We start from the raw sequence: 13,786 nt of genomic DNA on the forward strand, positions 1-13,786 counted from the left end.
TGTTCTGAAGCAAAGAAAAGGAAAAATGATTGATGAGAAATTGGCTGTCAGAGTTATTACTGATCGTTAAATTGATTCAAAATTGAAAACAAAAATTAAGATCCCTTAACTTCCTCTTTTTTTTTTTTTCTTTTCCTAACTTCCTCTTATAATTAACTTTATCAACATGCTAATGTTCTGCCTTGGTTTATTTATTTATTTATTTTTTTACCAGCCAGCCATGGAATATAATCAGGGCTCCCTACAAAGTGGTCAATCTACTTTCTTTTCCCTCCACATATATATTCTGAAGTGGTTCAAGGCAAGGAAGCCAAAGTGTATGTGCCTTCCAAGGTATGTGATAAATTTGTTTTTAGAGGGCAGAAATAACTGTTTTATAGGACTATAGGTCAATCCCCATACCCCGATTTTTAAAATGGGTTATCTGGCAGGATTTGCATTGCTGCTCTAATTCAGTTTCACAGTGAAAAAGATATTTTGGAGCTAGTGTGATTATATTTCATTATGATCCCAGAGAGTCATAGGGAACTCTAATTGTTTAATGGTTCCCATAGGTTTGGATTTATTACTCTAACACCATACTATAAGTTATAGAAATGGGAACTGATAGTAATTTACTCTATTGATGGAGAAATATAGGAGATTAAATGATATGGGCATGTTATTCACAAATCTGTAATTGAAAGCACTGAATAAAAGGGCCAACCAAAGTCCATGACAACCTGAAAGTCATGACAACATTGGTTTTTTTGTCCTCTTGGCTTTGACAATTTTGACTCACACATTGAAAGTTCTTCACTCAGTCAAAAAAACAGGCTTAACAACATTTAAAATCTTATTAGATAAGAATCAAGCTTCTAAGAAAAGAAATAAACCAAAAAATACAGTCTAGTATTATACATATAATTAAGCACTCAAATGCTGACTTAAGCTCAGATAACCAAATGAGACTGCCACTCACAAGGATTTTTCTAAGAATTTTCAAATTAAATAACTATATGCATATATGTATGTATTGCTCTCCATAAGTTTTGTGTTTTTAACCTAAAAAATGTGTTTGACAGATTAAATCATTAATTTATTATTCATATTTTAAGGAGATACAATTCTTTATATATATATATAATTCTTTATATATATATATATATAATTAATTACATGTAATTATATATAATCTGCAATCACCAACATACACACTTCTGGAAGAAAATAGGGAGTGTTACATCAATTTTCTGATCAAGTCTTCTTTAGATCTGGTCCTCTATTCCCCTCCATCCCTATCTCTACCATAAGGCTATGATAGAGGGTGTCATCAAAGACTCTTACCATTCAGTGCTAAGGAGATAATTTTCACCAAAGTACAAAAACTGCCTCAAATAAGAAAAATGCTACATATAATGTGTGGTAATGTGTGGACAGGACCAGGACTAGCTTGAGATAAATATTCAGAAGGTGTCAGAAGAAAAACATTATCTGGTAGTTTTAGAGATAAAACATATTCCCCTTTTTCCCCTTCTATCTAGAGATTAAACACCTGAGGTATGCATGCTTTTCTATTTGTTTGAGTAGAAATTAATGGCTTTCCTACAGAGGGTAATTAGCTAAATGATATAAAGCTACAATGGCGTTTGGCCTGAAATATATAGGATATAAAAGTATGATTTAAACATGCCAAAACAATCTTGGAAACTAGCGAGCAGACTATAGGGAAATGGGTGAGGGCGTCTCTCAATATTGGAATCAGTGTGAATAGCCTAGTCTCAAAGTGTTAACCTTGAGACTGAGTTTATCTCTCTCCTAAACTTAAAGCTAGCATTGTCCATATCACTCACAACAGTTCTGTGACATTTCTGTAATTAACCATCTACTGTTAACTCATAATTCTATTTTAGCTGTTGAATATATGGGTATATTTCAATCTAAACTGGATTTCAAGTAACCTCAGAGCTGAAAACAGTCTTTGTATTCCTTTAGCTAGAATGACAATGTAATTTCCTCCCAAATCAGGACACTTTGCAAGTGAAATGAAGAGTGAGTAAATAAATAAATAAATGATAGGCATTAATACATCTACAAGAAAGGAATAAAAGATAGGAATCTAAAATAGGTCTATGTCCTGGTGGACAGACTATAACCCAGGGAACAGGTGGCAGGCATGTTAAAACCCTCTTAGCTTTTAAAAGGTAAGAAATATGATCTATCTTAAAAAGCTAATTTTGTTGAGTACTGCTAAATCATTATGCCAGATATTATGCACATACCTTGAATCTACATTTCTGTAACTGACTTTCTAGAAGACAGTAGTTTTCTAGGAAGTATTTATCTTTCTGGAGCAAGATTCTGTGCATGCTGCGTGCCTATTCAAAAATTTCCAATGGCTCTCCAAGTATTATGAGAACAAAATCAAAACTCTCCAATTGAAACTACCAAGACTTTGCTCCAAAATATCTTCTCAAGATTTTCATTATATTCTCCTTTTCAGTACCTACTGGACTCACTAATCATAACTTCTAACTCCTTTATCATCCTGATTGAGTCATTATTTAAAATATGATTTGTATTTTGCCAATTTCTATATATCTAATCCTGAACATTCCTAGCTGAAATCTTACTTCCTTCATGAAATTTCTCTAATCTTTCCCCTAGCCTGTTACCACCAGTGGAAGTAACTATTCTCTGAATAGCAGTCTACCCGTACTACCCTTATATACATCACTTTCCAATTTATACAGTAGCTATTCAAATTGACTGTGTTGGATAAGACAATTATTACTAGATTTTAAGTCCCTTAAAAGAGAAGACTCTTGATCAAATTCAAACTTCATATATACCCTTTAGTAACAAGTATCATGCCTGTATAAGTGGGTGTTCAAAACGGATGGTAACTAAATGGTTCATGAAAATAAATTGGTAAATTCTGGTGATAAAGGATCTGTTTTCATCATACTAGTGTGTAGACCAAGCAAACCCAACACTATTAAAATATTCTTTTTTAAAGAAGATCTGAGAGAAAGAGAATGTGCACACATACGTGTTTGTGGGAGAGGGGGAGAGAGAGAAAGATAATCCCAAGCAGACTCCCCTCTGAGCACAGAGCTCATCCCATGACCCTGAGATCATGACCCGTGCCTAAGTCAAGAATCAGATGTTTAACTGACTAAACCATCCAGGTGCCCCAACTACTAAAATACTCTCTAGCCAAAAATAAAAAATGCATTCTTCTTTCCCTAGAGATTTGAAGGAAAAAAAAGTTAAATAGTGTGGACAAAATTGTTTAATATTGAAAATAATGGACTTACTTACTCTGTGGTAAGAGTGTAATTTAATTTGATCTTGAAGTTTTTTTTTTTTTTTTGCTCTTAAAGTTTTTACTGATATTTATAGAGCATTGTTATCCATCATGACAGGAGCCAAAACCAAGAGTTGGATGTTTCACCAACTGAGCCACCCAGGTACTCCACTTTAAAAGGTTTTTATTAATCCTTTAATATGTTGTGAACCCACTACAAGAGTATAGAATTTGTCCAAAAAGTTAAATTTTAATATAATTTGAAAGACATAAAACTAGATTATTTACTAGGGGAACTTGAGTGTATCACTATTTGCAAAGCTTCACGATTCACGTGGAATTTTAAAAGAATCAAGTTCTCTGAAAAGAGGTGTATTATAATGGCATCTATTTATTTTGTTTTATTAAAAGGGTACTCACCTTCTCACATGCCCTAACTGTCTGAGAAACAACTCTCTGAGCATAGCTGATTAGACTAGCAGGAGCCAATCCAATGGCTATGTGCATGAACCGCAGCCTCATTTGGATTCTCCCCTTCTCATCCTTGAGACTTGGGAGAGACAGTAGCTATCGGTGGTATATTTCTAAGCCAAAGACACATAAAGGAGGGGCTGCAAAGCCCATATTTAGGGCATAAAGAAGTAAAACAGAAAAATACAGTTTATAAAAAGAAGAATGAAATAGATGAACAAAGACCAACAAAGAAAAGAAACCCAACCAATTGCAGAAAGAGAGACAGAAAATGCAGTCAAGGTATCCAACAGTTTCCAAATTCCTTGTTCTAGTCTTTTGTGACTGTCAGGTACAATTTCTGTAGATTATTTCTATGGGATAACAATATGGGTTATCTCCGAGAAGGAACAAGCGAACATTTATATAATACAGATTTCCATGTATGCTTAATCTAGATTCAAATGATCTGTTTCTGATAACTGTAATGTCTCTCAGACCCTGGCCCTTTTGCTCTTTACACCTATAGGCTCAAACTGCAGATATTTGAACTATAAGAGGTACTTTATAGCTTTGAATGCATTTTATTTAACATCTTAGGGCTAATAGAAACTGCTTATCAATCCACCTCTAGAAAAGCATTAATCAAATCCTAAGAACGAGCTAACACATTTTCCCAAAGTGAGCAAAGACTCTTCATCACTTCTCAATGTGAGAAATAAGCCTGTTGAATGCCAATTACTATTGACACAATTTCTTCTTACAAACAATATAAATAAATCTGTCAAATTAAGACAAATGAACAATCAAAAGAAATTTCTCCATGCTCCACACATTTAACAGATGCTCGAGTAATGACAAAATATCAGCTCTTTTATATATGGAATAAAAACCCACTTCTGAATGAAACCTTTCATTCTTAGGTATTAATAATATCATATGCAGCTGGAATTAAGTTCTACTTAATAATGATAGTAGACAAATCAGTAGCAATAGAATGCCAGGGTAGCTAACAATAATAAAGCAAAAACCTGCCACAAGAAAGATAAAATCTTCATTTCTCTCCCATTTAGGTTTTATGTAATCTTGCAAAGCTGGGAGTTGATAAGAGACACTTAACTTTTTAGAAATGGAAATTTACTCCACTATAAAAGTAGATTTTTCTTTTTAAAAATATTTTATTTAAATTCAATCTGCCAACATATAGTATAACACCCAGTGTTCATCTCATCATGGCCCCTCCTAAAAGTAGATTTTTTTCAAATGAGGTGTCTAATACCCCCATTTTCTTATAACCCTCCTTTCTTTACTAGACATTCATTTTTTTATCCTTTTTCTGAACATTGCCTGCTTGCCTCTCCAGATCCACATCTATCCCTCTACTTGCTCTGTGTCCTGGAAAACTCACTTGTATGGATCATATCAATGAGCTCTTTTGGTCTTTAAGTTCTTACTACATTTGGCCAATGAGAGGCAATAGCAGGAGACCGGTGGGAAGCAGGAAGATGAGGAGGAGGGGTTAGAAAAACTTTTGCGGAGGCTATAGGGTTAAAAGGGGGCCTTCCCCAAATAGCTACCTTCTCGGCTTCCGGGGACCTCTCCCCTTCCTTGCCCCTTGCCCAGAGTTGATAACATCTCCCCACTTGCTGCTATCCTTTGCTCATATCCTTAAACCCTGCCCACCTTTGTATATAATTGCTTTATTAAGCTTTCCTCAAATTACCCACTTTGAGTGTGCTTATTGCCAAAACCCTAACAAATACAATTCTCTACCTCTGTATCTTTGGAACACCACCTTCAAAAGCTGCCAAAACCTTTGTATAAAAATTGCCCAATTAAATGGCATTGCCTACACCTTGATTTCTCCCTGCAGCACTGAACACCTGTTCCTTCTTCATACTCCTACTGCACTCAACAGACACTGAAAGACCTGTCAATTTTCTCTTCCCGCAGCTCTCTTGAAACATGGTAATCTGCAAAGGTCCCTTCCTTAACTCTCCATATTTTTTCTACCAGGACCTTGCAACACATGATCACTATGTCAATGACTTTCCAAAAGATCTTTCTAATCCTAGACCGTCTTTCATACTCTACTGGTGTATTTTCAACTGCTAGTTTTATCTACATGTTCCTATATCATATCAACTCTAAGTACCAAATTATCAAGGCATAGGAAACCAGTATTTCTCTCTAGCTTTCTCACTTCCCTGTATGGTACCACCAGTTTCTAAGTCCATTCCAATCCCTGATTAATTTCTAACAGTCCACCTCTTAAGTGGGTTTCATCTTTTTCTTCCTTTTTCATTGCTAATACCACTCAACTGGATTCAGGATTAGCTCAAGTTTGGTAGTTGCATAAACTTTCAAACTGGTATTTTCCATAGTATCTAGCCTACAGTCTTAATCATTTTGTATCTCAGTATTTGTTGAGTTAGTGGATCAAAACAAATTATAAAGAAAGTGATATATAATTTTTATATAAAAATTTAGACAATTAAGGGAAACATGCAATATATGTTTACAAAGACAAATATGGAAAAAATACAATGCTCATATTTACAAGTATGCTTAAAGTATTGCTTGTATGCCAGGTACTATACTATATACTTATATATACATAAGCTCATTTAATTTTTACACACACAAATACTTACAGAGGAGGTATTAATACACAAATATCACTGATGAGTCAATTAAGGTTCCAGGAAATGAAATTCAAGTTCATAAAACTAGAAAGTAGAGGACTATAAAGTGCAAAGTATGTCTATGTTATAATATGTTTATTTTAACACGCATACCAAACCTGAACTTTCTATTTATCATCAAGCTTTAAGCAAAAGAATGTTTTGACTTACATAAATATTAAGTTCTATCTAAGACAGATTTGTGATATTAGATCTCCCTATCAAATTCTCTGCCTTTTCTGATATATTAGCCTTAGCTTGGGAACTTGACATGAGGTAGGGAAGGAGGCAGGATGGAGGAAATAGTGTAAGAGAGCTGAGTCTTAATTCAAGTACCTTGTTCAGAAGGTGCTTTTAGAATCAAATGGAAAGCTAAGTTGTCCAAAAATCAAATTGAAACCATGAGTTCTTCAGACTAAGCAAGCAAACCGTAGGGCCCAACAGCAGCTAAGCTGAGTTTTTACAGTGAGTTTTTACTATGACAGTAGCCACCATATACACCAACCCTAAGGGACAGCAGCCTGTTTTGGAACCAGGGAGTAAGGATGGCAATTGGTATTTATTCGTTCATAACCCTGATTAAATATGTTTTTTTTTCCCTCTATTTTAAAGTGCTTAATAGAAGTTCCCGGTTTAGGTCAACTACAGTGGAAGGACTAGAGAGGGCAAACTAGTCTAAAAGTCATTCTCTATTACTGACAGGGTGTTTAAAATTATATGTACTCCACTGATGGATTGAGATGTTATTGATGAAAACGTAATGTGAACATAAAGAGCAGAAAAAGATTGAGAACCATATACCTTGAGTAATGCTGACTGGATAGCTATTAAATAATGTTATTTTTCATTGAAACTTCACGAAATAAAATGACTCATGGGAGACAACCAATAGATATTTTCCAAAAATGAAGGGCACTGTTCATGGTTTTTCAAGAACGTTATAAATGCCATAGCTATTTTTAAAAATAGGTCAATGATAAACATGCAATTCTCTTAAGTATAGCAGAGAGCCCACTTAGCTTAGTATTTTCTGCTTGACAGAGTAACAAGACATTGTTTATATAATAATGCACTAGTCATACTCTCAAAATAGGTAATAAATCTATAGAACTATTTCCTTTTGTTCCAGTTCATCCTGACTTTTTATATAAAAACAGCAATGGGGGATGCCTGGGTGGCTTGGTCATTAAGCATCTGCCTTTGGCCCAGAGCATGATTCTGGAGTCCCGGGATCGAGTCCCACATTGGGCTCCCTGCATGGAGCCTGCTTCTCCCTCTGCCTGTGTCTCTGCCTCTCTGTGTCTCTCATGAGTAAATAAATAAAATCTTAAAAAAAAAAAAAAAAACAACAACAAAACAGCAATGGTCCTTTTTAAAGCAAGGATATCCAAATTTTGGGATTGTGAACCTTATGAGTGAAGAAATGTTTTGAGAACCCTTTCAATAAATATTTGTGTTCATTTGTAAATTGTAACAAATAGTGCTGTACTAATACATAATGGATATGTGTAAAACTTACACAAAAAGAGAATTACAAAGGCTGGGAAAGAGATGAAACAGTTAAATATTTAAAAATATCCTATTTACTAATTTACAAAATGTCTTTTGGTTCGCTTAAAAAAAAAACCTTAAAAAAAACATAAAAACAGTAATGTAGATTTGAAGGTCTAATTCTAAGTTCATTTTCAATAGCTTGTCCCATTGACCACATTAGCTCAAAACATGTGACAGAGACATGTAGAACCAGTGGAAAAAGTACATTGTTAGTGATGCCTACTAAATCACAATGATGGGGCACCTGGATGGCTCAGTGATTGAACATCTGCCTTTGGCTCAGGTCATGATCCCGGGATCCTGAGATTGAGTCCTGCATCAGGGTCCCTGCAGGGAGCCTGCTCCTCTCTCTACCTATGTCTCTGCCTCTCTCTGTGACTGTCATGAATAAATAAATGTCTTTTAAAAAAAATGCAGTCACTTTCTCATTTACTTTAAAATATGTAATATTTGCCATTAAGGGTTTATGTTTCTTTTTTTAAAAAATACCTACATACATGTAAAAAGTACCTACACATAAGTCATTTGTTATCACAGATGATGACAAATTTTGGACTCTCTTATTTTCATTTAAAAAAAAAAAGCACAACGCCTAAGTATGACAATTCTTGAAAATACTAATTTATGAAATAGACAACCTCTTTATGCTGTGAGATTGTCATTCCCTGGATTAAAAACAATGTTCCTTATGAAGGATCTACCATTTAGGATAGTATCCATAAATCCACTCATATGGACATGTGTAAAATGCAGTATGCATGATAACATGCTGAAAATGAACAGATGAGCGAGTTTGTCAGTGTCAATCCCTTGCTACCCTTGCTACTCAGACTTCCATTCTTCCCCAGGAAACACCTCGAGCTGACTCAGACAGGCTGACACATGGACCTAAGGAGGGAGCCAGCATCAAACTGTTTATTAAATATTAGCAGGTATTAATTTTGTTATTCAGGAATAAGGAAATTACTATTTTAATAAACTAAAATTCTAATATTTTTTCCTGTCTCCAATGGCTTGTCTTGTATGTTCCATAGAGTGTCTGTCTACTTTGGAGACTTCTGCTTTAAAATATACAGTCTTAAGGATTTAAAAATTTCCAATTTCATGTTACCTCTGAAAAACAACCAGTTTGCTTCCTTCCTCCCTCAAGTAATTAATAATTTCAGACAATGCCAACAAAAATGGTTACTGCAAAATTTCTTATTTCTTTAGTGTCAAGGTTATTTGAGAAAATAATTATCATTACCAGTTTAAAGGAACAAAAATGTTCTTTAAAATAAGTAGCAATACTCTATCATTTACATAAATTATTCTGATAAACCATCAATGATGCTGAGTATCAAAATCTACCAGTTCCAGTATTATTATAAAACAAGGTAGAGTTAAATGTATTTTGAATGATAAGACCATAGCTACATTTCACTGCTTTACAGAAGAACAATAGTAAAGTTCAATAAAACACAGGTAATTATTTTTATTAGTAACAAGACTTAAATCAGCTTTAAAAGAGAAGAGGTGACTTCAAATACATGGTAACAGTCCTTTACAAAATTCATTTTTCTAGGAAAATCAGAGAGAATGGTAAGAGCCTAAAGAGCACCTAGCTACTCAATTGCAAGTCTGACATTTTATTTCAGGTGTGTCTTACCTTTGCTCCATGCTTATGTAGAACTTCCATGACGTCATTGTGAGCCCTTTCTGCTGCAACATGCAGGGGAGTCATGAAACTATGGAGAGAAGAAAAGAAAATTTCCTAACTTTTGTTGCATTTCCCTTTTAAGACCTGCTTCCTCTGCAATTACACTTACTCTTTATTCTTTTCATTAACATTTGCTCCTTTTCTAAGTAATAGTTCTGTCACTTGCTTTCGTTTGGGATGCAGGGAGGCCACAGCACAGTGCTGTAAAGTAAACACAGCTAAGTTAATAAACTTATGTTGACAAGTAGACTTCAGAATTAAATAGCATCTGATGACTAGTTAGAACGTTGTTCTGTCAAAACATACTTAAAGATATATTTTACATTATAGAGATCATAAAATTCTTCCTAAATACACTGGAAGTACAAGACATAATCCTTCAAACTAAGGTGAAATGATTTTTGTTAAGCATTAAGAGAGACACTGTTTCTTTTTCTTTGGCTAATATATAATTATCCAATCTATACTTATTTAAAGGTATCAGAATGCTGCCTCTCCAAAGCTACAAATATCTACACCTGAATTAGTCAATCCTTTGTTAAGTTGTCAGCCACATAAATCAAAAGTTCTCAAACTCTGCCCCAGAGCTACTTTAAGCACTATATAAGCCTAGATGCCCAGGTACAGGCAAGAAGGTAATAAACTTGAAGAAATTTAGTGGAAGATGTATTCTCAGAAATTTTATGTTTTATCCTACATTTATACAATTTTTGGTATTTTTTGTTTTATATTAATGTTTGTATTAAAATGTTAAGAGTAACGAACTACTTACTAATGAATACAACGAACACTCCAAAAAAGCAGGCCAGGCTTACTCTGTTGCTTCGAGTATCTCCTGGCATAATGCTGGAGAACTTGAATGTATCTGAACTCTAGTCTGAGAGCCATGTATTTATGTGTGCATATAGTGGCCCATTTAAGTTTGATGACTCTTTTAATGTCGTTTTCAGAAAGAACTGACCACAGCTTGACTTTTTTTCTGCTGAATATATGTGGGAATGTTAACTGAAGCATATTTATAGGTCTGTGATAGAGGCATCATGTATGTTTAAATTCTGAATTTTGGAATAATTCTACCAGCCCTACACCTGAAATTTAATGTGGTCAATGACAAGGAAAATAAGCTAATCTTTCTGAAAGGGCCTTAAAAGAAAAAACATGAATAGTTTAAAAAAGAATTTGTACAGTCTGGAGCAAAAATTTCATACTCATTGTTTTTCTATAATGAATGTACTAACTCTTTGGATAATGAATAATTCTTTGGATAATTGCTCCAAAGGATGATGCAAGTACCACTGAAAATACTTTAATCTTTAATGGAAAACAAACAGTCTTTACCTAGCAACCATGAAAAAAAAAAGATTCTAAGGGGAACATTACATCTTTTATTTTATGAAAGAATTGGCCACAAAAGTAGATTTGTTATAATATGGTTGGGTAAAAACACAGGTAAAAATAATTCCCAAATCAAGGGTGAGCAAATGTCTATTCTCTCACCCATGAAAGCAATTACCTCCTGAACCAAATTTAAAAGTCAATGCAACCAACATTAAAATGGAAATTTCAGACACTAAAGTTACTGTAAGGTTTCTGAAATGAAAATGACACTTTGTGCCTCCACTACTATTGCAGACCTAAGGAATGGATTAACAGTAAAATCTTACCAGCGCAGTTTCATGAGACTGTGGTTGTTTGAAATTAATGATTTCCAAAGCGAGTGTTTTTTTAACTTTGGCTAGGTCTGCTTCTCTGGCTGCTTGTAGTAAAGAATGACCTTTAAATTCATCTGTTAAAGAAAGAATAGTTGACATAAAAGATTTAAAATCTGTAAAAATCATTTTAGCATGATTATACATCAGAAAATTATTAATTTTACACATTGCTCTTATTTTATCAAAGCAGCAACAGATGATATGATGATAAATGTGCAAAGGATGTATAGTTAATGAAAAATTTTGAAAAATGAATGCTTTGAAATAAGACTGTTTTATACTCTCAGAGTTCATAAAGACACTCCAGATAAGTTTTAAAACAAGGAACCAAAAATGTCCACCAATGGAAACCAGTTATAAACATATACACACTGGAATAGTTTAAAGCTCTTAATAAGAATGATAGGTCTGTACATAGTATCATGAAAGTATATATAATTAAATGAAAATTAAAGTAGGAAAGACAAGCTGATCCAAATTTTTTGTATTGTTACTATTATTTCCACCACAACTAAATATAAGAAATGATACAAAAAAAGGCACCTAGAAAAATACTCACCAAAGAATTAATAGCTTCAGCACAGAGAAGGGAAGAACTGAACTATGGGGGAAGTGCTAGAGTTTGATAATTTTCAAAGAACAATTAATATTTTATTATTTGTATAAGCAAGTAAGGGATTTTTTCAAGAGTGATTAACAGTATAAATAAAAATCCAATACTCTAAATTAAAAACTTATGGTCATATTTTCTATTTTACAATTTTGGTATTTTGATATGATCACTTGCTAACAAAAAACTGAAAATTGTTCTAAAAAGATACAAATGATATGTAACATAATGGATGATGTAGCAATCCTTGGCCCATATAGGCCTTTGCACCTGCCTACTACCGAACTGTTTTCTTTTCCTCTCTCTCCTCTCCTAAGTTCTCCATCTCACTCCCCTCTGTCCCTCAAAAGACAGAGAAAGACACACACAGACACAGATGTGCCTTAATAACTACTATTATTGTTCAATCTCAGTTTAGATACTCTGGATAAGTCTTCCTGATATTCCCCATTATTGGGCTAGGATTCCTTCTTATGAAGTCCACTGCACTTGCATTACCCTTATATCACAGGACATATCCCATAACTTTATTTGCTATGGTGGTCCTCTCACTTAGCATTTTATTTGGTATATAGCACAGTGTGTATTCAATTTGTTGTGTGAATACTGAATGCTTATAAAATAAGTCATGGCATGTTCTGGGAGAAAACCATTTTTATAAAACCTCTTGTTTAATGGTACCTTATCATTGGTAAATTCCTCAAGTGTAGGACTTTGAAACTTCAGAAACTCAAAGTCAGGGTCAAATGAAGTAAAAGTAAACCAGTATTTCCAAATAACAAAATTATAGATTTTCATTTTAATGATAAAATTAGGGATAAATCAAGAGGAAGAATTACAAACTGCTGTATTAGGGAGCAGGATCCTGACAACTGTAAAGGAAAGCAATCTATTGAGAACTGATCTCAAACAAAAAGTATAGTTTTGCTTTGGACATCAGTCTAGAGAAATTTAAACTGAATTCAAATCATACTGGCTTTTTCTCTAATGACAAATGTTCTATGATTATCTAAATGATAAAAGCAATTCTAATTTTTCAATTGCCCCTTTAAATTCAGGAAAGGGACTCAAAAAAATTAAATGGGCAAATTTATGAAAAATATAAAGAATAAGACGGCAGTACTAAGGAAATCAAGAAATTAGAATGTAATAATACAATTAAACAACATGATATTTTCTCAAATAACAAGACGTAAAATATTCCTTATCTTTGCTCTTTAGAAAAAAAGTAAAGATTTCTGCCCAAATTGACTCTCAAATTTAAAATATTTTATTGATATATACTCAATATTAAAAAAAAGAGAGAATGGAAAAATCTATCTACAATATAAAGGTCCCTCTAAATGCAAAGGTTAAAGGTTTGTTTTTTAAAACCACAAGGAAGTACTTAAGTAGCTAAAAAGAAGGCAGTGAAACTGCAAATTTCTCAAACTTATTCTGAAAACTTAATATTTATAAAATACCTTAAAGTTTCTCTTTAAAAAAAAAAGTTTCTCTTTTAAGACAAATGCATTTTGAAACAAGAATGAAAGCTACTTTTATTATTTTTACCTCTAGTATGTGCAGAATCCAAAATACCTGTTCATTTAACTTCATGGAAACAACACATTAAAAAAAAGAAGAGCAGGAAAAAACAGTGTGTAATGAAAATGCTGTAATGATGGGTATGATGAAAATATTGTTCTTCTTTGTTTTTGTATAATTTTCTTAAAAAGAATTGTGTCATTGTGAAATGCAAAGTTAAGGCAGTGGTGATGAAAACCATAGTTAAGAGAAGTTCCAACTTTG

At 33.4% G+C, this 13,786-nt stretch overlaps 1 protein-coding gene across 1 annotated transcript in view; it reads right to left on the reverse strand.

Annotated features, from left to right (window-relative positions):
* The window catches only part of TNKS (tankyrase), a 212,255-nt gene that overhangs the window by 60,168 nt on the left and 138,301 nt on the right, over positions 1-13,786 (reverse strand). The window contains exons 9-11 of the mRNA XM_035699778.2: positions 11,341-11,462; positions 9,786-9,877; positions 9,626-9,704 (exon numbers count right to left, since the gene is read on the reverse strand). Of these exons, the coding sequence (XP_035555671.1) occupies positions 9,626-9,704; positions 9,786-9,877; positions 11,341-11,462 (293 nt within the window). The remainder of the gene's footprint in view (positions 1-9,625; positions 9,705-9,785; positions 9,878-11,340; positions 11,463-13,786) is intronic.

Source organism: Canis lupus, chromosome 16, assembly GCF_003254725.2.
Source record: "Canis lupus dingo isolate Sandy chromosome 16, ASM325472v2, whole genome shotgun sequence".
Classification (NCBI taxonomy): domain Eukaryota; kingdom Metazoa; phylum Chordata; class Mammalia; order Carnivora; family Canidae; genus Canis; species Canis lupus.